The 24313-nt window shown below is 33.8% G+C and overlaps 4 protein-coding genes across 7 annotated transcripts; all 4 read left to right on the forward strand.

Moving 5' to 3' along the window:
- Positions 1-2929: 2929 nt before the first annotated feature.
- On the forward strand, positions 2930-7113 carry LOC101208217 (calcium-dependent mitochondrial ATP-magnesium/phosphate carrier protein 2). 3 transcript variants are annotated; one of them, XM_011659325.2, is made up of 7 exons: positions 2969-3084; positions 3180-3217; positions 3360-3551; positions 4408-4864; positions 5508-6287; positions 6391-6481; positions 6605-7113. In XM_011659325.2, the coding sequence occupies exons 4-7, from the start codon at positions 4438-4440 to the stop codon at positions 6795-6797; spliced, it is 1491 nt and encodes a 496-aa protein (XP_011657627.1). In that variant the 5' UTR covers positions 2969-3084; positions 3180-3217; positions 3360-3551; positions 4408-4437; the 3' UTR covers positions 6798-7113. The 3 variants fall into 3 exon arrangements, with proteins under 3 accessions (XP_004140204.2, XP_011657624.1, XP_011657627.1); XM_004140156.3 differs by lacking the exon at positions 3360-3551 and having other exon boundaries at positions 2930-3084; XM_011659322.2 differs by having other exon boundaries at positions 2949-3217.
- A 1610-nt stretch (positions 7114-8723) lies between these two features.
- LOC101208461 (magnesium-chelatase subunit ChlD, chloroplastic) lies at positions 8724-15762 on the forward strand. Of its 2 annotated transcripts, XM_011659326.2 has the most exons (15): positions 8725-9045; positions 9151-9329; positions 9821-9905; positions 9984-10300; positions 10382-10505; positions 10921-11013; positions 11292-11387; positions 11831-11971; positions 12149-12346; positions 12437-12592; positions 13214-13321; positions 14262-14396; positions 14762-14923; positions 15254-15374; positions 15465-15762. In XM_011659326.2, the coding sequence occupies exons 1-15, from the start codon at positions 8800-8802 to the stop codon at positions 15548-15550; spliced, it is 2247 nt and encodes a 748-aa protein (XP_011657628.1). In that variant the 5' UTR covers positions 8725-8799; the 3' UTR covers positions 15551-15762. The 2 variants fall into 2 exon arrangements, with proteins under 2 accessions (XP_031743631.1, XP_011657628.1); XM_031887771.1 differs by lacking the exon at positions 15465-15762 and having other exon boundaries at positions 8724-9045; positions 14762-14933; positions 15254-15375.
- A 1009-nt stretch (positions 15763-16771) lies between these two features.
- LOC101208218 lies at positions 16772-20291 on the forward strand. Its single transcript, XM_004140236.3, has 10 exons — positions 16772-16947; positions 17062-17135; positions 17302-17349; positions 17651-17720; positions 17884-17974; positions 18131-18192; positions 18878-19164; positions 19263-19281; positions 19361-19492; positions 19891-20291. The coding sequence occupies exons 3-10, from the start codon at positions 17302-17304 to the stop codon at positions 20079-20081; spliced, it is 900 nt and encodes a 299-aa protein (XP_004140284.1). The 5' UTR covers positions 16772-16947; positions 17062-17135; the 3' UTR covers positions 20082-20291.
- A 1783-nt stretch (positions 20292-22074) lies between these two features.
- LOC101208947 (ubiquitin-conjugating enzyme E2 20) lies at positions 22075-23887 on the forward strand. The gene is made up of 6 exons (XM_004140159.3): positions 22075-22347; positions 22700-22727; positions 22822-23049; positions 23153-23216; positions 23460-23519; positions 23611-23887. The coding sequence occupies exons 1-6, from the start codon at positions 22232-22234 to the stop codon at positions 23658-23660; spliced, it is 546 nt and encodes a 181-aa protein (XP_004140207.1). The 5' UTR covers positions 22075-22231; the 3' UTR covers positions 23661-23887.
- The last annotated feature ends 426 nt before the right edge of the window (positions 23888-24313 follow it).

Raw genomic sequence — 24313 nt, forward strand, 5'->3', positions numbered from 1 at the left:
CTGATTATTTATACATCATAGAATATAAGACAAAATTAACTAAATATTTTGTGAAATGTTTTATTTTTTATAATTACTATTATTTAAAAAAAAAATCTAAAATATTTTTACAATTTAGATACAATCATGGTAATAGAACCAATATAGACTAGGATTAGGATTGGCTTTTTTTTGTTATATTTATAAATATTTCAAAAAAAACCATTTTAAATAATATTCTTTCTTATTGTAACTTGTTGGTAATATTTATGATTTTTTATAAATATATATATAAAAAAAAAAAAAATTATTTGTCCTGATATTCTATCTAGGAAGTGTAAATATTTTGTCGGCTTTTCTATTTTTGATCATTTATCTAATATCAATTTATATTTTTCATCTACAAACAAAAAAGAAACTATTTTTTGCATTCAAAATCTATGATGATGTGTGAATTTTCATCCCTACCTATGGATGTTGTAATTTTATGTACTAATTTGAACCATTAAAATGATTAATTTAAATGTTGTCTCTTTTGTGTTTTTAGAGAATTGTATATGGAGACAAAAGTAAAATAAATTAAATTCATGAATAATTCTCTAGTTTTAGGCTTTTGAAGGAAATGTTATGAGCCAAACCATTGTGGGAACCACAAATGTTGGTAAAGGACAATAGTCTCTAAGAAAATACTTGAAAATATTATTCCATTTTCATTCAATAGTCTTACCCTATCGAAACGCTCGTGTTCAACTTTAATAGGGTATAAATTGATCAATGAGCCCTCGACAAGCCCTGCCATTAATTGGAAATTTGATTGGTGCGTAAATTAACTATGCAATAACTCGATCAGAGTAACAAGTTTTAACAATCAATTGTCGTATATTGTTTTTAATCTATAGGTGTTGGTTGGTTGTTTCCTTTCTTGAAAAAAATAAATTTCAAATCGAAATTTAATGGATTGTGAATCTTGAACAACTTTTCAAGTTTAAAACAAATTTATGATTTTAACAACGTGGTTTATTTTTGTATTAAATTGAAGTTTTGGTTCTATATTTAGGAGAAAGCCAAGATTCGGTCCGGGTAGGTTTAAAAGTTATAATATAATTATTATGGGTTTATAAAACCCCGTAAATAATCTATGTAGTTTGATAAATCCCTCGACAAGAGCTATATGGAATGAATGGTCTAACGGATGGATGACCACAAAATATAGGAGAAGATGGAATTTGTCACACTTATTGAAATTGGGGATTTATACGACTATCTATCTACATCACATCCGGGAGAAACTACCGAAAAGGAATTCCGTGTATTCATATTGCCCTTTCCACTCCTTTGATCTTCTCTTAATCTCCATCTTATACTCATCAATCTCCCGCGCTTGCTCTAAGAACCATAGTATCTCCTCTAACACTCACTCTTGGTCTCTTATTTCTTTTCTCTTGTAGCTCATTTTCATTATTTGTTGTTAGTTCTCATCTTATGCGCTATCACGAGACTGAAAGATGTGAGCGATAGTACCAAAAGTCAAAAGCTAATATCACAACAAACAAATGTACACGGATAAAGTTACAAAAGTATTTTTTGCGCATACAGATACAAGCAAAAAGTAACAAAAAATAAAAGAAAAATATGATTTTAAAATGAAAATTGTCATTCATTTTGAAATCAACGTGTTTGACAACATATTTGGGTGAAATTACCAAAACATTATTCCAAACAGACAAACTTGTCTCTTCCCTCCATCGATTTCCTATCTCTCTTTATCTTATATGCACCTCTCTCACTCTATCTTCAACTATCCTAGTATCTTATATGTCGCTCACTTATGGTCATATATTGCCCATTAATATCTACTACATTATTGCATACCTACATCTAATGTTTCGATCAACATTCTTATGGGTAGTGATGAAATCTCTTCAACATTTTGATGTCAATGTTCGATGAAAAAAAATGAAAATGAAGAATGGACGATACAACTGGAGGAAAGAAAATCGATAGGGATGATAGGAAGGAAAAAGAAAAAAGAAATATAAGAATGATTTTATAACTTTTGCGAGTGATGATATAAGTGATAGGACAAAGTTCATAAGTTTTCAAAAGCGAGACATTAACTAATTTGAAGTTTGGGGCTGAGTATATTATACAACTATTCTCATCGAATGAATGTTAATTGAAAAAGAAAATCCTTTATACGTCTATTTAAATTCAAAATACACAAATTGAGAAGCAAGAACAATTAGCGAGAACGAGAGCAAAAGCAAGTGGTAACGATACAAGTGAGAGTCAATCGTAAAGATCGAGTGTCGAAGGGCACCACATCTTCATATTGTAATTTGAACGCGCAATATCACAAGTAAAACGTGAAAAATCTTTAACTTTCCAAAAAGTATCATTTATAATTTTTATTTGGTCTTTTAGAATGGACCACACACGTAAATTCCCTTTCAAAATATCAAAACGAAGCAAGACTTAGTTTTTCAAAAGTATATTTTTTAACCTTACGTTATCATCATCACATCCACGTCAAATTATGAAATGAAAATTTGTATACAGATACTAGGATCTCCCTCTCGTTTCACTCCTCTTACTCTTTAGATTCCTTTCCTCTCTATTAATTTTCTTCTTGCAACTCATTTTTCATGTACTTTGTTCTCATTCTTAATATTAAAAGAAATCTAGCTATGTGATTGAAAGCAAGCAAGCGAGCAAGGATAAAAAAGTCAAAATCAAAGAGCAACGCTATAAGGTAAATAGGTAATTTTTTCGACATAATATCAAAATATTGTAAAAAGAACTTTGCTTTTAAAAGTAGAATAAGTTCTTTTTTCAGCATAGTTGGTTGTAATTGAACCTCCGATCTCATGTCAATACCACCGAGTCAAGTCACTTTAACCGAATTGTGAACCACAATTTTGAGTGAATAGTACAATTATCCCATTCCAATTCCATTGGTTTCATTCGGATTTTGGAGCCTATTTTCGTTAGGGATGCATGACCTAAATTCCTCACCTCTCGCTTATTCTGTCCCTCGATCCTTTGCCCATCGCCTTTCATCTAAACCAAATAGAAAAACCGCAAACAAAATCAATCTTGGCTCCGGTCAGTTCCCCGTTTCAATCGCATTCATCCTTCAGTTTTATTAATTATTCCAAAAATTCAAGATGACGATCGATTGATATCGTTTTTTTCTGTAGATCCAAGGGGGCAGGATTCCGATCCGATCTTCATAATTGTATGTAAATGTATAACTATGGGCATTTATGTTTTTCATGATCGTGATTTTCTGGTTCTGCTGCTTAGAATCGATGATTTTGTTTTCTATTCTCTAGAGAATCTTTATTTCTGAAAGTAGTTCTATGCTTGTGTTTTTGAAGGCTGGGGGCAAAGGTTAAAGATCGTCTTTTCCTGTTTGCCTTCCTCGTCTGTGTATTCCTCAACTTGATGATGCAGGGAAAGGAGGGGGTTGATCGCAGTGTCTTGTGAGTCCTGTCCTTTCCTAACATTGCAGAATTACTGCATTAGAAGATTGATCTAGGCAACTGCTATACCTTGGACATTGGAATAAGGTTCTTGCTCGGACACCCAAACTACTGCTTTTTGTTGCCCGGTTCTTTGCCTTTTAATTCTTTTGAGTGGGTTGATTAGAATCCTCGAGGACAATTTTTCTTGTTTATTATATAGTTGAATCTTTTGGTCAGTCTTCATATGTTCGGGCAATTGCCATATTATTTTGAGTAAATTTACAATGAAGGGTTTTTCTTTAGAGGAAACAACGACTGCATTGATGTGATTAAATTACAAAAGGGGTTCCTATTGGTGGATTACAAAAAAATTCCCCAATTAGTCATTAGTTAAATTGTAGTTACAAAAAGGGGTGATCAATTTACATCAACTAAGAGATAAGAGAGTTATAGAAGCATTGTAGTCTTGTTCCTTATCTCTAAAGACGAGTTCTGCTCAAGCCAAGTAGACCAAAAGAAAGCTCAAACCAAATTTACAAATGAAGTTTGAAATATACTTTCTACTTTAGTCATTTTTTATGATATTGAAGTATCATAATTCATAGATCAGTCATCTGTGAGTGCACCAATGACAATACTGATAATCTAAGGTCCTGAAGCATATCTAATTTATGTTGATAAGTTTTATTGCTCTTATTTCCTTGGCCCTTTGTAGTTTTTTTCCTGATGGTTTTTGGAGCTAGATATTATTTGAGGTTGTAGAATTTTGGTTAATTGATGTAAGCATGTCATCTGCTTGAACATTTGGCTTTTTGTTCGACACATCTGCTTGAACATTTGGCTTTTTGTTCGACACTCTTCTGTTTCACGCACGGTACACTCTTTTATGTGTTCAAGTAACCAATGAAAAACATAAATGAAATTGACTAAATTTTGAGCGAGAAGTCATCATCTATTACAGGCCGGAGATCACCTTGGGCGATTTCTAAACATGGACGCCAAAGAGGCTGCTCTTACTGGAAACCCACGGCGTCCTTCTAACTGTTGCAATCCTGTCAAACAGCTTGGACCTATCTCCCTAGAACATGTGCTCCTAGCATTGCGTGAGTCCAAGGAGGAGAGGGATCTTCGGATCCGTAGTCTTTTTAATTTCTTTGATGCTGCCAACCTTGGACATCTTGACTATGCTCAGATAGAAGCTGGATTGTTGGCTCTACAAATACCTGCCGAGTACAAGTATGCTAAGGATCTCTTGAAGGTCTGTGATGCGAATAGAGATGGCAGGGTAGACTACAATGAATTTCGCCGCTACATGGATGATAAGGAACTAGAGCTCTACCGAATTTTTCAAGCGATTGATGTTGAACACAATGGATGTATTCTTCCAGAAGAGTTATGGGATGCTCTTGTTAAGGCTGGTATACTATACCCTTCCCTGCCTTGTTTCTATTTCAGCCAGTCCTTTCTGGTTAATCACATTTGATTTAGAATACTCGTTGCTAAAGTTTCATATTATTTCATCAACACATTTTATACGACTTAAAATTAGTTTGTATACTTTTGAACTTTCCATGAATAGTTTTATTAATCAATTTTTTTTAATGAAAATTAGAACACCAAAATCAGTCTTCAGATACTGAAGTATGTGGCTAGCTATATGCTTCTTATGTTGTATTCCATTCTCAAGATTTTGTCAATGTCTGTTATACCATAGTGCAATTTCAGTTTGAATTCCAATTCCCTATGGACTGTTAATTTTTTATAATGACTGGTTGGTTGATTCTTAATATGTAACCACACTTATTTTTTAAATTTACTTTGGTTAATGAATCACAACACGTGAACTATTTTATTTTAAATGATGGGCAGTATGGTGCATGAATTGAACCATATCTCTACTAATACCTTGTTTAGTTATTAGTAAATACAATTTCTTAATCTATTCAGAATTAATTTCATTATTTAATTCACGCCATTTATATTGATTTTCTATTCATTTTATTTGGTTCATTATGTCACACATCTTGTCATCTTATGTGCCTGGCAGTTTTAATTTTTTAGGTATAGAAATTGACGACGAGGAGCTTGCACGTTTTGTGGAGCATGTTGATAAAGATAATAATGGAATCATAACTTTTGAAGAGTGGAGGGACTTTCTTCTATTTTATCCACATGAAGCTACCATCGAAAACATATATCATCACTGGGAAAGGGTATGCCTTGTAGATATTGGAGAACAGGCTGTAATTCCAGAAGGCATCAGCAAGTATGTCCATCCTTTCAGGTACTTCATTGCTGGAGGTATAGCAGGAGCGGCTTCACGTACTGCAACAGCTCCTCTAGATCGACTTAAAGTGGCTTTGCAAGTACAGACAACTCAAGCATGGATTATACCAGCTATAAAGAAGATATGGAAGGAAGATCGTCTTTTGGGATTTTTCCGAGGTAATGGGCTAAATGTTGTAAAGGTTGCACCTGAAAGTGCCATCAAATTCTATACTTACGAGATGTTAAAGAGTATGATTGCGAATGGTGAAGACAAGCATGACATTGGAACTGCTGGGAGACTATTTTCTGGTGGTATTGCTGGTGCGGTTGCTCAAACCGCTATCTATCCTTTGGATCTCCTGAAAACTCGGCTGCAGACTTTTTCTTGTGAAGGCGAAAAGGTTCCGAGGCTAGGAAAACTTACAAAAGATATATGGGTTCACGAGGGACCTCGGGTCTTCTATAAAGGTCTTGTACCTTCCCTTCTTGGCATTATCCCTTATGCTGGCATTGACCTTGCTGCCTATGAGACCTTGAAAGATGTATCAAAAACATATATTCTTCAGGACTCGGGTGCGTGATTTATTCATTTCTTCTTTTGTTTTTTATATTCTTCAATCATAAACACATTGTTCTTAGCCCGATTTTTCACTTACCTGTTTCTCATTATGGTAAGATCCTGGACCTCTCACTCAACTGGCGTGTGGAACAATCTCTGGAGCTCTTGGAGCCACATGTGTTTACCCGTTGCAAGTTATTCGGACGAGGTATGGATGGACGGACGGGGCCGGTCTGCCTTTGATTTTACCTATTTCTTTATCTATTGAAATCAAGGTAAATAGTATTTGTGATCCTTGTTTTGATTGAGATAAATTGGCATTGTTTTTCAGAATGCAAGCCCAAAGTTCAAATAAAGGAGCTGCTTATCAGGGAATGTCAGATGTATTTAGACAGACACTAAAGAATGAAGGATATAGTGGTTTCTACAAAGGTCTATTGCCCAATTTACTTAAAGTTGTGCCTGCTGCAAGTATTACATATTTAGTTTACGAAAGGATGAAAAAATGGCTGGAACTTGATTAGGCAAGTCGGTGTATACATGAGATGGTATTATGGTTAGAGAATATTGACGAAAAAGATTAGTACCCAAAAAAGGAAAAAAAGAAAAAGAAAAAAAGAAAAAAAAAAAAGGAAAAGAGAGAGAGAGAAGAAATCGTAATTGGCAGATGCCAATTTGCTGATTGAGAATTGGAGGTACATTATTTGTGGTCAGGAGGTGTAACTCCAGAATTTTTTAAACTACGAGTAATAATGGGAAGTGATTGGTGCTACGATTGTTGTAGCTTGCAAATGACTAATAGTTCATATATTGGCAAATAATTTTCCACTCCTCTCTTCACTTGTGATTGAAAAATACTTACTACTGATGCTACGTTCATTATTGTGCCATCCCACTAGATTTTTCAATGTAGTGTCACATGGAAAAATTACATTCTTCTTGCACGTCCAATTGAAGTGAGATGCATGGATGCACTTGAGTATTGTTTTTTTAGGGGGGATTTGGAGATCATGGATGTACATTCATACAATTAGAATTAGAGTTTAGTCATCTTCAAGGGAATTCAAGATAACTATTGGCTACAAGACTGATTTGTTTTCGGTGTTCTAAAGGGTGATTTGAGAATTTTGAGTTTAGCAGTGTTGTAATTTTATAATGATTTCGGTTACATCAACTTACTATGTCAATAAAAATAAAATAAGACTGTGTATTACTAATTTAAAAGATTGATTGGAGGTTTCAATCCTACCCACACACGTTTGTTTTACAATTGCTCTGGTCACAACTTAGAAATTGCTCTTGAGGTTTTGAAATCAATTTTTAAGTAGAACAATTGTGAACGTGGAGGATTACAATTATTACTGACAAGTTTTTTTTTTTCTTTTAATGAAATATATCCATTTGTTTCTTATAAAACAACTTGAACCAAGAGCACATGTACTGTTCATGATAGTTGATCACATATCAAAATGTATTGGTATTGTTAGAATACGGTATATGCCTTCTTCAATTGGGCAAAACAATAATATGTTGAGTTTTAATTTTATGGTTGTGATTGAACTAGCAAAAGAAAAAATGAAATTTGTGCGACTTTGTTGGCTGTCCTGAATTGATTATTATAATTAATGATTATCATTTAAACTCGAAGGCATTGGATCGATTATTATTATAGTCGGTAAGTTTAATAGTTTCAATCATTTAAGCATGTTATCGTTCTCGTTTGAACTCATAAAATAACACTTATGAAAGATGAAAAAGTTACATTATGACTCTAATAACATTAAGTATTAACTAATATTAGTTATGAAATTAGAACACAATTTTTAATAAAGAGATGGAAAATTAACGAAGTGTAACATCTGTATTTCTGAACGTGAAAATGACCACAAACATTAAAGTGAATGACAAAATTGCCACAAACAATCCTAAAAAACAATTATAAATGAAGGATAATTGTAAAAAATAGCAATTTTGACAAAATATTTACAAGCAATAGCAAAATTTTAAATTATATCAGTAATAATTTTTTTGTTATACTTGTAAATATTTTAATTTATCTGTCTATTTTTAAAAATGCCAGTATAATGGGAGTGTAAAATGAGACTAAAAAGTTTATCCACCCCATCCTTTTACTTATATTATACCTATAGACTCAATAAGTTTGATGGTCAAATTTTATGATTTGAATAAGTTTGAAGACTCAATTTGTAATTTTAAAAGTTTAAAGGTACGACTTTAACTACATCTTTTGCAATTTTCTAAATATAAAAGAAAAACGGTTATCCTTAATAAAATAAATAAAAGTACTTAACTAAATAAAAATAAAGTACTTAACTAAAAATTTTGTTATATTTTATAAATAGATTAAATATACAATAATAATTAATTTGGAATAAATTAGAAAAGAAAAAAAGAAGCTGATGGCCGGTTGGTTGTATAAATACAAGAAAACGAATGGATAAGAAATAAAGAGGGCGCTAAGACTCTCTCTCTCTTCTTCTTCTTCTTCTTCTCTCTGCCATAACAATGTCAGTCACAGCTCTAACTCCTTCACCATCTTTCCCTCATCTCCGATCTTCTCTTCTTCCTTCTTTCAGATTCCGTCCTCTTCTCATATTTTCCTCTCCCCCTTTCTCCCCCAAACCCCATCTCTCTCGCAGAATCCGCCATTGCATTCGCGCTTCTTCAAATGGAGCTGTAGCTGCGGCTGACCAGCCAGAAACAACTTCCTATGGAAGACAGTACTTCCCTCTTGCTGCAGTTGTTGGCCAAGTATTATAATCATCTATGTTCCCTTTGAGTAGTTTAATTGTTTGAATTTATAGTATTGCTGTTTGTTCTCATTGTGATTGATTGATTGTTGTGGCTATCGCATAGGATGCTATTAAAACTGCTCTTTTGCTTGGAGCTATTGACCGGGAAATTGGCGGCATTGCCATTTCGGGAAAGAGAGGAACGGCCAAGACAGTTATGGCTCGTGGATTACACGCGGTCTTGCCACCTATTGAAGTGGTTGTTGGGTCAATTTCGAATGCTGATCCATCATGTCCAGAAGAGTAAGATTCCTGAGTGTTTAGTAGTGATCATTTCACATTACCTTTTCGGTTGAGAATTTTTGTTTTGCACCCGATAGGCAACACCGTAGATGTTAGTGACGGTGGGGTGACATGGGATTTGAAATTTAAAAGATTAATTGATTTTCTTGGCGATCCCATTTCACTTTTTTTGCTTTCGACCTTGGAATTCTCTATCTTTTGAACTAAAGTTTCGGCTTCTTTCTCCTAGCTTCCTATTGAGATCAATAGAGCAGGTATGAATGCCGTTATACTAAGAGCATGAGACTGTACAATCATGTGGGTGTTCATTGTCTTCTAAACATGGACATAATCTGCTAATTCACGAGTTTTCTTGCGAAGAGTTAGCCGAGGATTTTATTGAAATATAACATCCTAATATGCTTTGGCCTTTATTTCTTGAATGAAAGAAGTCTGACCTATAATTCAATTTATTATAACGACGATTTTTTTCCACTGAAATTTTTTTATAGATGGGAGGACGGGCTTGCTGATCGTGTTGAATATGACTCTGCTGGTAATATCAAAACCCAGATTGTTAAGACCCCTTTTATTCAGGTACGTACCACGACGCCTGGTATCTCATATAGAGCTCATTTTTCATTGCTTAATGAAGCAAGTTTGATATGGCTGCAGATTCCACTTGGGGTTACAGAGGACAGGCTCATTGGATCCGTTGATGTTGAAGAATCTGTAAAGACTGGAACGACTGTGTTCCAGCCTGGTCTTCTTGCCGAAGCTCATAGAGGAGTTTTGTATGTTGATGAAATCAATCTTTTGGACGAGGGCATTAGTAACTTGCTGCTTAATGTATTGACTGAAGGAGTCAATATTGTTGAAAGAGAAGGAATCAGTTTTAGGCATCCATGCAAACCACTTTTAATTGCTACCTATAACCCAGAAGAGGGCGCTGTACGTGAACACTTGCTAGACAGAATTGCACTTAATTTAAGGTATAGTTGATATTTTGCCAGTGAAGCGAATCATATATTCATTTCGCTTTCTCATTCGACTATGACAAACTTTTTATGCAGTGCAGATCTACCTATGAGTTTTGAAGATCGTGTTGCAGCTGTAGGAATTGCTACACAATTTCAAGAACAGAGTAAGGAAGTTCTGAAAATGGTCGAGGATGAAATAGAGGTCGCAAAAACTCAGGTAACGTGGCATGGCATAGTGGTTAAATTAAAGGATCTGCTCCCCAATGATTAACTAGTAACTACTTGCAAGTTGCATGATATGGTTCACTAACTTCCTGGATATTAAAGGTGAAATCTCTCGAGTTCTCTATTTTCTGCCTTTGTCACTGTCTTGCATTTATATTGATAAAGAGGAAGGACGAACCCCCCCAATGTTTAACTACAAACGTTGTTTTCGAAAATGGTGTTTGCTTAGTTAATAATATTAAATATACACTCAAACTGATAAGCTTGACTGTCGATGGTTCTTTTATCATAAAATAGCACAATTATTATAACGTCTTTACATTTATTTTTTATGAATTAGATACTGTGCAAAACGGTTTTTATTCTTTAACAATAACAGATAAAGATCGAAACGCCGTTATATGCAGATAATTTTGTCAAGAGAATATTTGAAAGATGTTACAATCGGCCGGGAGCAATTAAAGTACCTTGTGTTGGAAGCTATTCGAGGTGGTTGCCAGGTTCTTACCAATTCTTGCCTCTTGTTGATCTCAGCTATTTCCATTTAGGCTTTCGATTGAAAGCAAGATGGGGTTGGAATGAGCTATTTGCTCTGTTTTCATATTCAATGTGCAATATTCTTCGACTACTTTTTTCTGCTGCTTGTGTTGTTCACTGAGGAAACAAAATAAAACACAAAATATATAGTGGCAGTTGAGTAATTTAGACAGAAGGCCATGGCTTTACAGTTTACTTGCTTCACATCTTGATTATCCAATATATGAATTGTGGAAATCAGGGACACAGAGCTGAGCTATATGCAGCACGTGTTGCAAAATGCCTGGCTGCTCTTGAGGGGAGGGAAAAAGTCTACGCCGATGACCTGAAAAAAGCTGTAAGCTGATATATTGTCGTCTTTACTTCACGCTACTTTCTTACCACGTTGGCTGCATGACTGGAAAGATACTTTTTTCTTACCGTGGCCGTAGTTTTACAAATTTTGGAGTGTTGTTCATTATTGAAAATTGTTCTCCTTTATTCTCGCTAAAATTCATAGTTTGTTCTCTGCTGGCTTCTTTGAGGGGGAATTTTGTCAGGTCTAGGATTTAGTTAATTGTTTCAAAGCAACAATGGTACTAATTGTATCGTATCATTATCCAGAACAATTTTTTAAAAATGGTTAACCAATTATAAATGTTCTGTTTTTCTATGTGCTGTTAAGTGTTCCATTAGGTGAAAAACGTCTTTTTCTCAATTATTGTGGTATTATGTATTACGCTATATTTCAGTTTGGCAGCACCATATATGCTTTCCGTTCTGACATATTACACACCATAGGTTGAACTAGTCATTCTACCTCGTTCAACAATCAATGAAAATCCACCAGATCAGCAAAATCAACAGCCTCCGCCACCTCCGCCACCTCCACAAAATCAAGAATCTGGGGAAGAGGAGAATGAAGAGGAAGAAGAACAAGAGGTTTTGTACATCCATCAGAATTCCAGTTTGATGTAGAATGATTGTCAATGTTTTTTTTCTTGCATTTAGCTGATTCAGATTTTTCCCTTAGAACTTTTCAATTGTTGCACCGTGTTTCACTTCGAATTGCTTTGTTTGCTTATTCACCAATAACTCAAAAATTCCTTTCATAAGCAGGAAGATGATGATAAAGAGAATGAACAGCAGGAGCAATTACCTGAAGAATTTATTTTTGATGCTGAAGGAGGTTTGGTAGATGAGAAACTTCTTTTCTTTGCTCAACAAGCACAAAGACGCAGAGGCAAGGCTGGACGGGCAAAAAATGTCATCTTTTCAGAGGACAGAGGACGGTATATTAAACCAATGCTTCCAAAGGTTAGCCAACTTCCTAACCCTTTCATTCGAGATATGTGAATTTAATTTGGCGTTGAAGCACACTTTTCTATTGTGCGCCATATTTTGCAGGGGCCTGTTAGGAGGCTAGCAGTTGATGCAACCCTTAGAGCAGCTGCTCCATATCAAAAGTTGCGAAAGGCAAAAGATGTTCAAAATAACAGGAAAGTTTATGTCGAGAAGAGTGACATGAGAGCAAAGCGAATGGCTAGGAAAGCAGGAGCATTGGTAATAAAACTTCAGTTTTTTTATTACTTTGTTAAATATATTTTAAAATAAGTATCATATAAGAAATTTGAGACATAGAATGAGCGGAAATGAAATGATAATTGCAATTTGTTCTTTGCTCATCGTTGGAATGCTAATAATGTCTAGCATTTCTTGATTTGACTGTACTTGGAAGTTTTCTACTTTAATTTCAATCCTCAATGGAGGTACTGAATTTCAGAACCTTGAGAATTGTAGACCTAACATGAAATATTTGGTTGCGTTTGATAAGCATTGGAGTTCTAAAATCTAGGCTTATTAACACTACTACTAAATTTCTTTGTTTTGTTATCCACTTTCTATCCATATTTTAAAATCTTAGACAGGTTTGAAAAAAAAGTAGTTTTATGAACCTATAAGAAAGGGGAAAACCATAGGAAATGAAATTGGGAGGAAACAAGAATGAATTTCGAAAGCAAAATACAAAAAGTAGAATTTTCATCAAACGAAGTTTTAGTTTCTTTATTTTTATTTTGTTCACATAACTACTTCCCAATCTTATTATTTTAAATTTATTCAAGTGCCCCAGTCGATTGTAAATTATGATTATGGCTAATTCTTAGATTTGGTTACCTGTGGCAGGTAATATTTGTAGTTGATGCCAGTGGGAGCATGGCACTGAATCGTATGCAAAATGCAAAAGGTGCAGCACTCAAGTTACTGGCAGAAAGCTATACAAGCAGGGATCAGGTAACATAAAGATCACATCATTATGCACTCTCAAGGTTTACATAACTCCGGATATTTGCATTGACATAACATCAGGTTCTTCATTGCAAAGATTGTAGCTGCAATAGCATGGTTGTTGTCTAGACTTCACCATAAAGTGTGCCTAAGATTTAGTATGGAAAAGATAATTTAGTCTATCATTCATCCTATACCAAGAAATGTGCCTGTATTAGAATACAATTTTTATTATTTTGATTCTTTAGTGGTGGGGAGGTTGCATTGGGAAAATTAGCGCTTACCTGGTTTAACAGTTGATCATGGTTGGAAATGAGGATTTGAACTGTAATATTGGGGAAGAAAGTTGACTGATCATCAAGGAGCGTGAGAACCCCTGTTTTCTTTTCTTTACTTAGTGAGATGAAAATCCATAAAGAGATACTTTTATCTAAATTTTGTAAGGACCTTCTGCCAATGTTCTTATGACATTTAAAGGGAAAAAAAAATGTGGCAGTTAAGGAGTATCTGAATGGCTGGGAAATTTTCTTATTCCATATTCTAGTGAATGCTCCCTTTTATACATCACTAATCTCAAGGTGATTTGTCTTATACTACATCAAACATCTCCAAAATGATCGAGTGATTCCTGTGGAGAAAATGGGGAAAATTGTTTACCATGTACCTAGTAGAGATGATTAATTTCTTCCACTTTTCCTTCCCCAAATTACTATTATTCGTACTACTTTACCATATGTTAATTATCTATTTCTCATAGGAGTCTCTAATTTCACCCTAAGATACTTAATAGAAACCTGAATTCCATTCTTGTAATTGTTTAAGCAACCATGGTCGAGACTTCTAGTTGGTTGTTGTTCTTGTTGGTTGATTATTTTTTATTTTTAACTTCAATTGTTATTTGGCTTTGTAGTAACGTGTGCTTTTATATCTAAAAATCACATTACAGGTTTCTATCATTCCTTTCCGCGGAGATTGTGCCGAAGTTCTTCTGCCTCCTTCCAGATCTATTGCAATGGCGAGAAAACGGCTCGAAAGACTTCCATGTGGTGGAGGGTCTCCCCTGGCTCATGGTCTTACCACAGTCAGTATTTTTTACTATCTCAAAAATTTTCATCCTCAAAACAATGCTATTAATGCATTCATCCCCCGGGCGGGAATGTTCAATTTTTCAACCATCTTAAAAGTTAGACATTAGGCTGGTCCCCCTTCTCCTGAAGATGATATTACTGATCTCGATATGGACTAAAAAACTGGGACCTTGAAAAGGAAACGATAGTAAAAGTAAAGTATTATAGGTCTTTTCCTTTCTAACACAGTCTGGACTGTACTAGCCCTCTTTCACTTGCAAGCACGAGGCCCATTTCCTGCGCTAAATTCCCTACTCTGATTGTAATGGTAGCAAATTAAATACATCTGTCCTAAATTGGTTTTTGATCCACTTTTCAGGCTGTCAGGGTTGGATTAAATGCTGAGAAAAGTGGCGATGTAGGAAGAGTGATGATTGTTGCAATTACTGATGGCAGAGCCAACATATCACTAAAAAAGTCCACTGATCCTGAAGCAGCAGCTGCTGCTGATGCTCCTAAACCTTCAGCACAAGAATTGAAGGTAAATACAGGTGCTTTACCCTCGTGAATTTTTCTTCTACACACTTCATCTGCTACAGATTTATGTGAAGTTAAAAATTCTTACACTATCCATTTCAAAGTGCATATTCGGGAGTGATTTTGAAACCTTACGTTATCCATCTTCAAGTGCACGTTGGAGAGTGATTTCGGAAGGGTTGAAACCACTTTTGACATATTCAAAATCACTTTGAAACATGTCTATAATTGCTCGGTGTAATTTTGAAAATAGAAGTGATTGAAATATTTTAAAATCACTACGAAACATGCTTTGGATCAATGCTCTTAACGTGAAATGGTCATTCTTGCGAAGGATGAGATTCTTGAAGTGGCTGGGAAAATATACAAATCAGGAATGTCTCTCCTCGTCATTGATACCGAAAACAAGTTCGTGTCAACTGGCTTTGCCAAGGAGATCGCTAGAGTAGCTCAAGGTTTGTTCCATTTTCATATGTAAGGTTGTTCAAACTTAGAGCAAAGCTACAATAGCCAGAACATCTTACACAACATTCCATTCTTCGCAGGAAAATACTATTACTTACCTAATGCCTCAGATGCTGTCATCTCTGCTGCGACGAAGGACGCTCTTTCGGCATTAAAAAGCTCGTAAAATGACTGCATTGGTTGGTTTTCTTGTTCACTAATTTTGTTGAAACGAAAATATGTTTCTCCCTGCAGTGTAAAAAATACTTGTTTTTTGGCAATGTTGTAAAAGGGTAGGTCTTTTTGTTAGGGAATCCACTCCATTTAAATGTTGTATTGCAAAGGTTATTTCAATCAATGAGTAAAGAGGCACCTGCTTCTAATGATAGCTTTTATATATTTGATAAACGAACACAATTAAATTACTTGTAATTGTAAATATAATAATTAGATTAAAAATATTAACCGATATAAAACAACGTGAGAGGTACTAAATATAGCTTAATAATTTTTTTTCTTTAGATATAGCAAAGTTTGCCTCAAGTTTTTTTTGATAGACCGCATTCGTAGTTAGAGTTTATTCACTAATGAATTTTTGTCATAAATAAAAATTTATTAGTAATATAATTTACCATCGATAAGTTTTGCTATGTTTGCATTTATTTTAGAGTGTTTTAAACACTTAAAGTGGTTGTTACCTAAAAATGTCGATGGTTTGAAATATTATTCTTACGGTTCATTTCAAAAGGAAATAGAAAAAAACAAACGTAGACCTCTCAAGTTTCAAAATGTATTTATTAATTTCTTTAGTTTTTTAGAAAACCTAAACAAGATAATAAAAGAAATCATAGATTTTTATTTATTTGGTTGCTTGTTTGGACAATATATGACATTGGAGGAATTCGAAGACTCTGACTGATTAGACGTATATTCAAACTCCTCACATAAAAATATCTAATAAACAAAAGGAAAAAAAATAAGATGGACATTTACTAATTTTTTTAAAAGAGAATAAATTTTTATATTTTATCAATAATAAATATAAATAAACATTAATAGACACGTTTTCCATCTTAAAATCGGGTTATATTTTGTATATATTTTCAACAACTATATCATTTACAATAATTTTCTAAATAAATCAATAAAAAATTATTATAACAAACTTAACAAAATATTTACAAATTACAACATAATTAGACATTTACAATAATTTGATAGACAATGATAGAAGAATATCACTTATAACATACAAATATTTTAATTTATTTGGTACAAAATTAATATTGTGTTTGAGAAAAAGAGAACGAATCTTTGAAATTTTTAATTTATTTCTTTGTTTGCGTTTGGTTTTTCTTAGAAATATGAATTTAATTTTAGATTCTTTTTGGTATTATTATTATTATTATTGTAAGTTTAGGTTCCGCGGAGAGCTGAGTAGCGAAGGACGCGCCAAGAAGCAACAAATATATTATACAATTTAAACCAATTTTATCTAATTTCTCCAACGTTTCTCTTTTCGATTTTCAAATTCCACTTCCCGCGTTTTCGCCTTGCAATTCCAAAGATTGAACGAAATTCCTGGTAATTTTGATTCATGCAAGCTTTCTCAATTGATAATGTTTTCATTTCCTTCCAGATTTCGCCGATTGGAGTCCGATAACCTTTCTCCAACTAAAATTTCTACTCGTTTTGCAGCTTTTGGCATCCGCAAACACTTGTTCCTTGCAGTTTCTTCGTTCTCACATTTCTCTGGGAAGCCGAACCAACTCGTAAGTAATTGTTGTTCATCTGAATTTTGAAATTTAGGGTTTCCCAAAATGCCATTTTTGCTGCAGACTGTATTTGTTGATTTGTTTTTTTTTATTTAAGTGATTCTGACTATTTTGAGATTTTTTTTTTTTTTTTTTTTTTGTTGATGAAACAACTTGTTGGCAGATGGAGGCTCTTTATAAGAAGCTTTATGACAAGTACACTAAACTTAAGGTGTGTGGTTGTTTTTATTTTATCGATTGATTGAGTTTCAGCAAATTGTGAAGGGTTTTCCTTGCCTTTTGTTTTGTATGGATTTGTGATGGTTTTTATGTAGAATGGAATAATTATGTTTTTATCGGTAAGGTAAGCTATATACTCAATTGGTTGAAGTTGGATCTGATTTAGGGGACTTAATTTCTAAATTTTAAAGCATTTTACGTGTGAATCTGCAAAATTATCCTCTTGTTGGTCCTCAAAACTTCCATTACCATTCTTGATTATTTAACTTATTATGGTTGCATATCTTTTACAGACAAAAAAAATGTTGGACTTTGATCAGCTCAATAAAGATCAAGAAGCAAAATTTTTGAATTATGTATCTGGTATGGGCAATTACCATTTCCTTCCCTATTAATTTACCATTTTCCTTTGCACCATGTGTGATGCCCGTGGTTTAAGATGAAAGGATTGTGCTTTGGTTTATATTATTTAGTTGTTTAGCTTCTTGGCTTACACCTCAGTCGGTATTTTCTTGCTCCTTTTCAGCTGCAGAGGAATTGATTCAACATTTAAAAAGTGAAAATGATAAATTACGTCTCCAGGTTAATGAATTGAGAGATGAAATGGCTTCGACTAGGTATGCCTTTGAAAAATACCCGTAACTTCTTTTTGAGTCTTTATCATTATCTTTTGTGTTCCTTTGTTCCTGAAATATTTTTAACTGAACCGATCTGGGAACTTATATTGCGTGCTTGACTTGATGTGCTAATTCAGTGTGCTAGTGTGGTTGCAGGTCCAGCATGGATGCAAAATGTGCTGATTATCAGAAGCTATTAATGGAAGAGAATCAAAGGAGTACGAATCACACATTTTCTCTAACTCAGATTGATCTACATGTCTGCGTCTTTAGAATCAGCCCATTTTAGTGATAAATGTTCATCTTGAACAGATCACAAAGCTAGCTTTCTAGCCGGGGAAAATCCAAAATTTCCTCGCCTTGAGTTCTTATGATGACCTGGGGTCTTGGGTTTGCATGCAGATAATAACTTTAAAGTTGAAACTAGTACTTTGGTTTTAAATTATTGCAACATTGTAAAATGATTCTTTTTTGTTTCCAAGGCACTTGAGTCTTAATTTCATTTTTTATATTAGTGAAAGGGAATATTCAAATTCTTGTTGAGTATCCACTTAGCTCACTATTTATGTTTTGTAATTGGTGGCATTGGCCAAGCGTTAAGTTGGGTGGTTTAACATCTGTAAGTTCTAACCAGACTTGGCAAAAAGTTAAATCGCAAATCATCTTGTTTAAAGTAAAAAAATTGAGATCTATTTCATGACTTGTCGAGGGTTTAGATGTCTTCCATTATGGTTGAAACTAATGTGATTTCCATCTTCCAATTCATCTTCTTTAAATACTGTTGCTGGGGTCCCACTAGAGCTTGATATCCTGGATCACTAACAATAGTTCTATATCTATCTGACAAGCATCCATGTGCCGGTTGCCCTAATCAATTCTTCATATGGGTTTAATCGAATCCAGATAGTACTCTTTCTGAAGAAGTTGAGAAGCTGCAGAAACTTCAGCAGGAGGGAAATTTTGGTGGTTTTAGCAACGGAATAAGCAAGGAACTGCACACGCCTAGTGGCTCCCAATCTGTATTTGGAGTAGTTTCAAAAGGCCCATCTGGAGGAACTAGAAGAAGAAAGCGTTCCAGGGATGCTACTCAAGTCACCAATGAACTTAGAATAGTTAATGCAAGTGCTCAAGCTGATCCTACGCAAAGGCAATCAACAAGTGAACTGCCTGAGAAAGCTGCATCCAGCGAGGTTGGTAACATGCAGCTGTTATATATGATAAATGATTATATTTTTTAGTAAATACTTTTGGTTTTCTTCTATCTGATATTTTCAACGCAATGCTACAGGGTTGCTGCGGAAGCAAAGGTTGGTATTGGTATATGTAAAGATAGCATTATGTTGGCATGATGGTGTTGCTGTAGTCTAATCCTCGAATTGTTTATAGATGGCAGAGTAAATGACTGTGTTTCCACCAACTGCCCCTACCAATGCCTTGTAGAGCACATGATGGGCATGGAAGTATCAACCACCAATCGAAATGAAGGAATATGCATATCAGCATTTCATAAATCAAGTGGTAACTTGAAAACTAGATATGTCGTTTTTTAGTTTTAGATTATACCATTTGGAATCTCTTAGTTGCATCTATCTGTTTGATTAATCAATTATTTCCATTGCTGATCTTTGCCGTTAAAGTTCAAGTAAATATTTTGTTTTATTTATTTTTGAATAAAGATTCTTTAGTTTATGGGGTCTGGTTGCCACTTTGTCAGTATCCAATAGAACGTCTATTGTTTCTATCTCTTGGATTGTTATAAGAATTGAATTTTGAAGTATATTTAAATTTGTGATGTCACTTTATATTAAGCATGACCGCGACTTGGGCTAGCGTAGCTCTTATGTTTAGGAAATTTGGGAACGAACTATTAGGAAATATTGGTGACAGTTAACTGGTATTCTTTATGGTTATATCAGGTTACTCATTCAGCCTTACGTGGGTAAATAAATTAATTGGAGAAACAGAAATCCTGTACCGCGTCTTATCTCTGGGTACGTTCGAAAGGGTAGCACCAGAATGGATGAAGGAGGAGGCCATTATATTCAGCACGAGTATGTGCCCGACATTCTTTGAGAAGGTAACAAGAGTCATCAAGCTGCACTGCTGATAAAAAAGCATGTCTAGTGCTTTCTAATCCCATTTAGGCCTTTAAGTTAGTTTTCTCATTGCTAAATGAACTCGAACAGTGAGCAAGCTATCAAAAACTGCTTGCTTGATTATGTTGCAAATTCATGTATAAAATGCCTCTGGAAAGAAATACCCATTTGGTAACTTAATATCTTCACAAAAAGGATTGTGAACTCAGACCTCTTTTCTACATCTATTTTCTAGAATGGAATTGTGAGGTTGGAATGTGTGGCGATTTAGGAATGAGTGGTAAATTGTTCAGGTTGTCAATGCATTAACCAAGAAGATTTTGACGTCTAAAACAAAGTGTTAAATTTTCAATTGATCCAAAAGCTCAAGTTTGACTCGATGGAAAAAGTAAAAATATAATATTATATTATCTAACACTTCTCTTCACTTATGGGCTTGACATATGTATGCAGAAGTTCCAACAAGTGAAAATCAATATTAATTGGGGAGAAAATAGTACTGTAGGGTTTGAACATTGAAACTCTTAGACAATTTACTTTTACATCACATTCAATCACCAATTGACTCAAACTAATAGATGAAGGTAAAGTTAATATGCTTTTACCTCATAGATAGAACAAGCGATTTCTCTTTGCTTCTTGTTATTGTAGAGATTTGTCCTTTTAACCCGTTTTAAAATTTGAGGTTTTGAGTTTACTATAAAAGAAAGAAAGTGAAGAACCTTGGAGGGAGAGTCCAATAATAATGATAATATGTTAGATTGATATCTTTGGTAGGGCTCTCTGCCTCTAAAGGAGAGAAAAACAAAAGCATCTTTGATGATTTCATTGTTAAAACAGAATGATTATCAAAGTGGTTGCTTTGCTTTGCTTTGCTTCCCCTTTTGATGTGCTTTTCACTCTACAAATACAACTAAACAATTTATTATACTTTTCTACAATGTGTTTTTGGTCAAATATTCTATTTTTTTTTTATATAATTTAACTTTTATTTTGTGAATTCATCATTTTACAAGAGGTTTTTTTTAAAAAAATTAATTTTAATATTTTGTTTCCTTCTTCGACGAAATAAACTTAATAGACAAGGTTAAAATATTATCGTTTAGATTTGTGAAATACTACTATATGTTGATAAAAAGAAAATAACCATAATAGAGTAGTACTTTGCAATTGTTTATGTTTGTACATAAAATTTCGTTTAAGAAAAAAAAACCATGCACAAAATGGTGAGAAAATAAATTAATTTTCTAAAAATGAGAAAAAGAAATCAAATGTTTATCCTATAAGTCTTAAACTATTTCTTGTCTTCTTAACTTGGTTGGAGTCCATCTAACTAATTAAGATATATATCATCATCGACTAAAATGTTATACGTTAGAAGCTCTATCCCACAATTTAAATTATTATTTTTATAAAAAGAGTTACTTCATATATGAAAACTCCCTAAACCGTTTATAATAATCTACATATATAAGCAAATGAGGTGTTCACATGAGAATAGAGAAACACTATGTACCTTATAAATCAAGTTTTAAATACAATATCCTTGAAAAAGTATTAAATAATATATAATTAAAAAAAAAACATCCAAAAAGAATCATTAATAAAAAATTATTATAAATAACAAAAAAAATTAAAAATTAAAAAATATAGCAAAAGTTTTAGATTCGATGATAGATATTAATATAGACTTTTATCATTTTCCATCCATAGACAATATCGTTAATAGAATTCGAAATTTTCTATATTTTAAAAATAATTTGGTTTATTTATTATTTTTTTTATTTTTATTTTTTGCTAAAAATGGGTTTTTGGAAAAAAAGAATCAATAAAATCAATAGTTCTTAGGGTCAATTTATTATTATTATTATTATTTGGTTGAATAAAGTGGTGGCGTTAAAGCAATGACCAAAAGTAGCCGTTGGAAATTCAAAAAGCAAACCTAATTGGAATCTTCGCCTTCTCCACATAACGTTCACTAAAATTTTTGAATATTTATTCTTTCATACCAAATCCCTAATTTCTTCATCTCTTTCCTTTGTCACAAATCCCCCAATTTCCTCTCTCCCCTTTCTAACGTCTTTTTGATTCTTCTTTGGGGGGAGAATTTCTTCCATCTCTTCTTCAACAATCTTCGTATCTACTTCGGATCAAAGAGATAATGGCGGCCATCAATCGGTACACTGACAACACAGCCCCGGCTAACCCGGTTGTTTCTCCAGCCAAGCAATCCTTGCCGCCTGCCAAAACTGCCGACTCTCAATCTGTTCTCAAGAGGTATGAACCTTTCCCCATCTTCTCTATCGCTGCGGCGCTGTGGATCGACCGATTTTCTGTTCATCGCATCTGATTTCTGCTTTATGTGGTTTTGGGGGTTTGTTGAACTTTAACCTGGATGAGGTTGTTCTAAGGTTCTGGATCTTGTGATCTTTTACAATCTGAACTGATTGTTCTATGGGGTTTTTCTTAATGATATTTTTAGGGTTTTAGGGGTAATTTGAGAGTCGTTTCAGGTTGTCATGTGTAATTTGAAGAAAATAGTAGAGAGTCAATCTTACTGGGAACTCTGTTTGTTTTGGACCAACTAACAATTTTCTTTTTATTTTTGTTGTGTTTTCTTCTTGCTCAGGTTGCAGTCTGAATTAATGGCTTTAATGGTAAGACTTACTTCCATCTGATTTCTTGGACTGGTAATTTCTGAAGTAGTTGGAAATGTGATTATTTAAAACTCCATTTCTTACAATATTGCAGATGAGTGGAGACTCTGGGATCTCAGCTTTTCCCGAGGAAGATAACATTTTTTGTTGGAAAGGGACAATAACTGGAAGCAAAGAGACAGTGTTTGAAGGAACAGAGTACAGGTTATCATTTTCATTCCCTAATGATTACCCTTTTAAGCCTCCAAAGGTCAAGTTTGAGACTGGCTGCTTTCATCCAAATGTGGATGTCTATGGCAATATTTGCTTGGATATACTTCAGGTAATCTTCAGCTCCGGTGAAATCTTCAATATTGAAATGACAACTTCTCTGATTTTGTTAGCAATAAAGCAACCTAAAGTGGGAAATGTTTTATTTCTTGTAGGATAAATGGTCATCAGCATATGATGTGAGAACTATACTTCTATCCATCCAGAGTCTGCTCGGAGGTAATAGTTCTTTTATGAATTCATCTTTAAGTACAAGTTTTTCCCCATAACAGTACTTGATCTTTGAACTCAAGTTCAAAGATTTTGAATATAACTTTGTGATTAAAACATTGTCTATATTTTAAAGCTTAGAAACAATAGCTCCATCTATTGTGACTAGGGGATGATCATATTTCGACCCGAATCCTTTTGATATGGAGTTGAATATAGAATGTGCAATAAACCTTTGCCATTTATTTGCAGAACCGAACATAAGTTCACCTCTAAACACTCAGGCAGCCCAATTGTGGAGTAATCAAGAAGGTGGGTTCTATTATTTCTCTTTCCACATTGAATTTGTGCTTCCATGTAATGAAAGTTGGCTCACTCGTATATCTATATGTTTGTTTTGTAGAATACCGGAAAATGGTGGAGAAATTGTACAAGCCTCCAACAGCAGCTTAGCTTTGTTTTTTTAGACTAACTAGGATTTGTATCTCTCTTTTTGCGCTAGAGAGAGAGAGAAAGAAAGAGAGAGAGGAGGAGATTTTCTACTAATTTTTCTTTCTTTTTCCTTTCAGTTTAAGATCTTCCATTTCTTTTACTATGTGTTGCAGATATATGTTGTGTTCTACTGTTATATGTGGAAATTTCAGTCAAAAGCTATAATATTTGTTTGTTCTCATTTCAAAGTTTCCTCTTACCTTCCCATGCGCTCTTTTTGAAGTTACTTGAAACAAATATGATGCGAAAAGGTTCATAATATCAATCAGTAGTTTCCTCTAATTGGTGTAAAGGGATCGTGATTGCAATTTTAGCCCAGGGCTTTCAATTTCCATGAAATTCATCCAATAATTTCGACAAATAAGTAGGATTTTAACGAGTTTTTATGTTTCTCACGGAAAAACGATCGTTGAGAATTCCATAAAATAGATGAATTGTTTCTTACGTAAACCCTTATATAAGAACTCGACTATAAGAACTCGAGAAACAATCTAGGACCAAATTAACAAAAATTGATATGGGATCATTGTACTTAAAATATATTATGTTGCAATGTCTACTCATGGTGTAAGACAGCAGATCTCTTTAATAACTCAATAATTTTAGTGAAAATA

The sequence above is a fragment of the Cucumis sativus genome, chromosome 6 (assembly GCF_000004075.3).
Source record: "Cucumis sativus cultivar 9930 chromosome 6, Cucumber_9930_V3, whole genome shotgun sequence".
Lineage (NCBI taxonomy): Eukaryota > Viridiplantae > Streptophyta > Magnoliopsida > Cucurbitales > Cucurbitaceae > Cucumis > Cucumis sativus.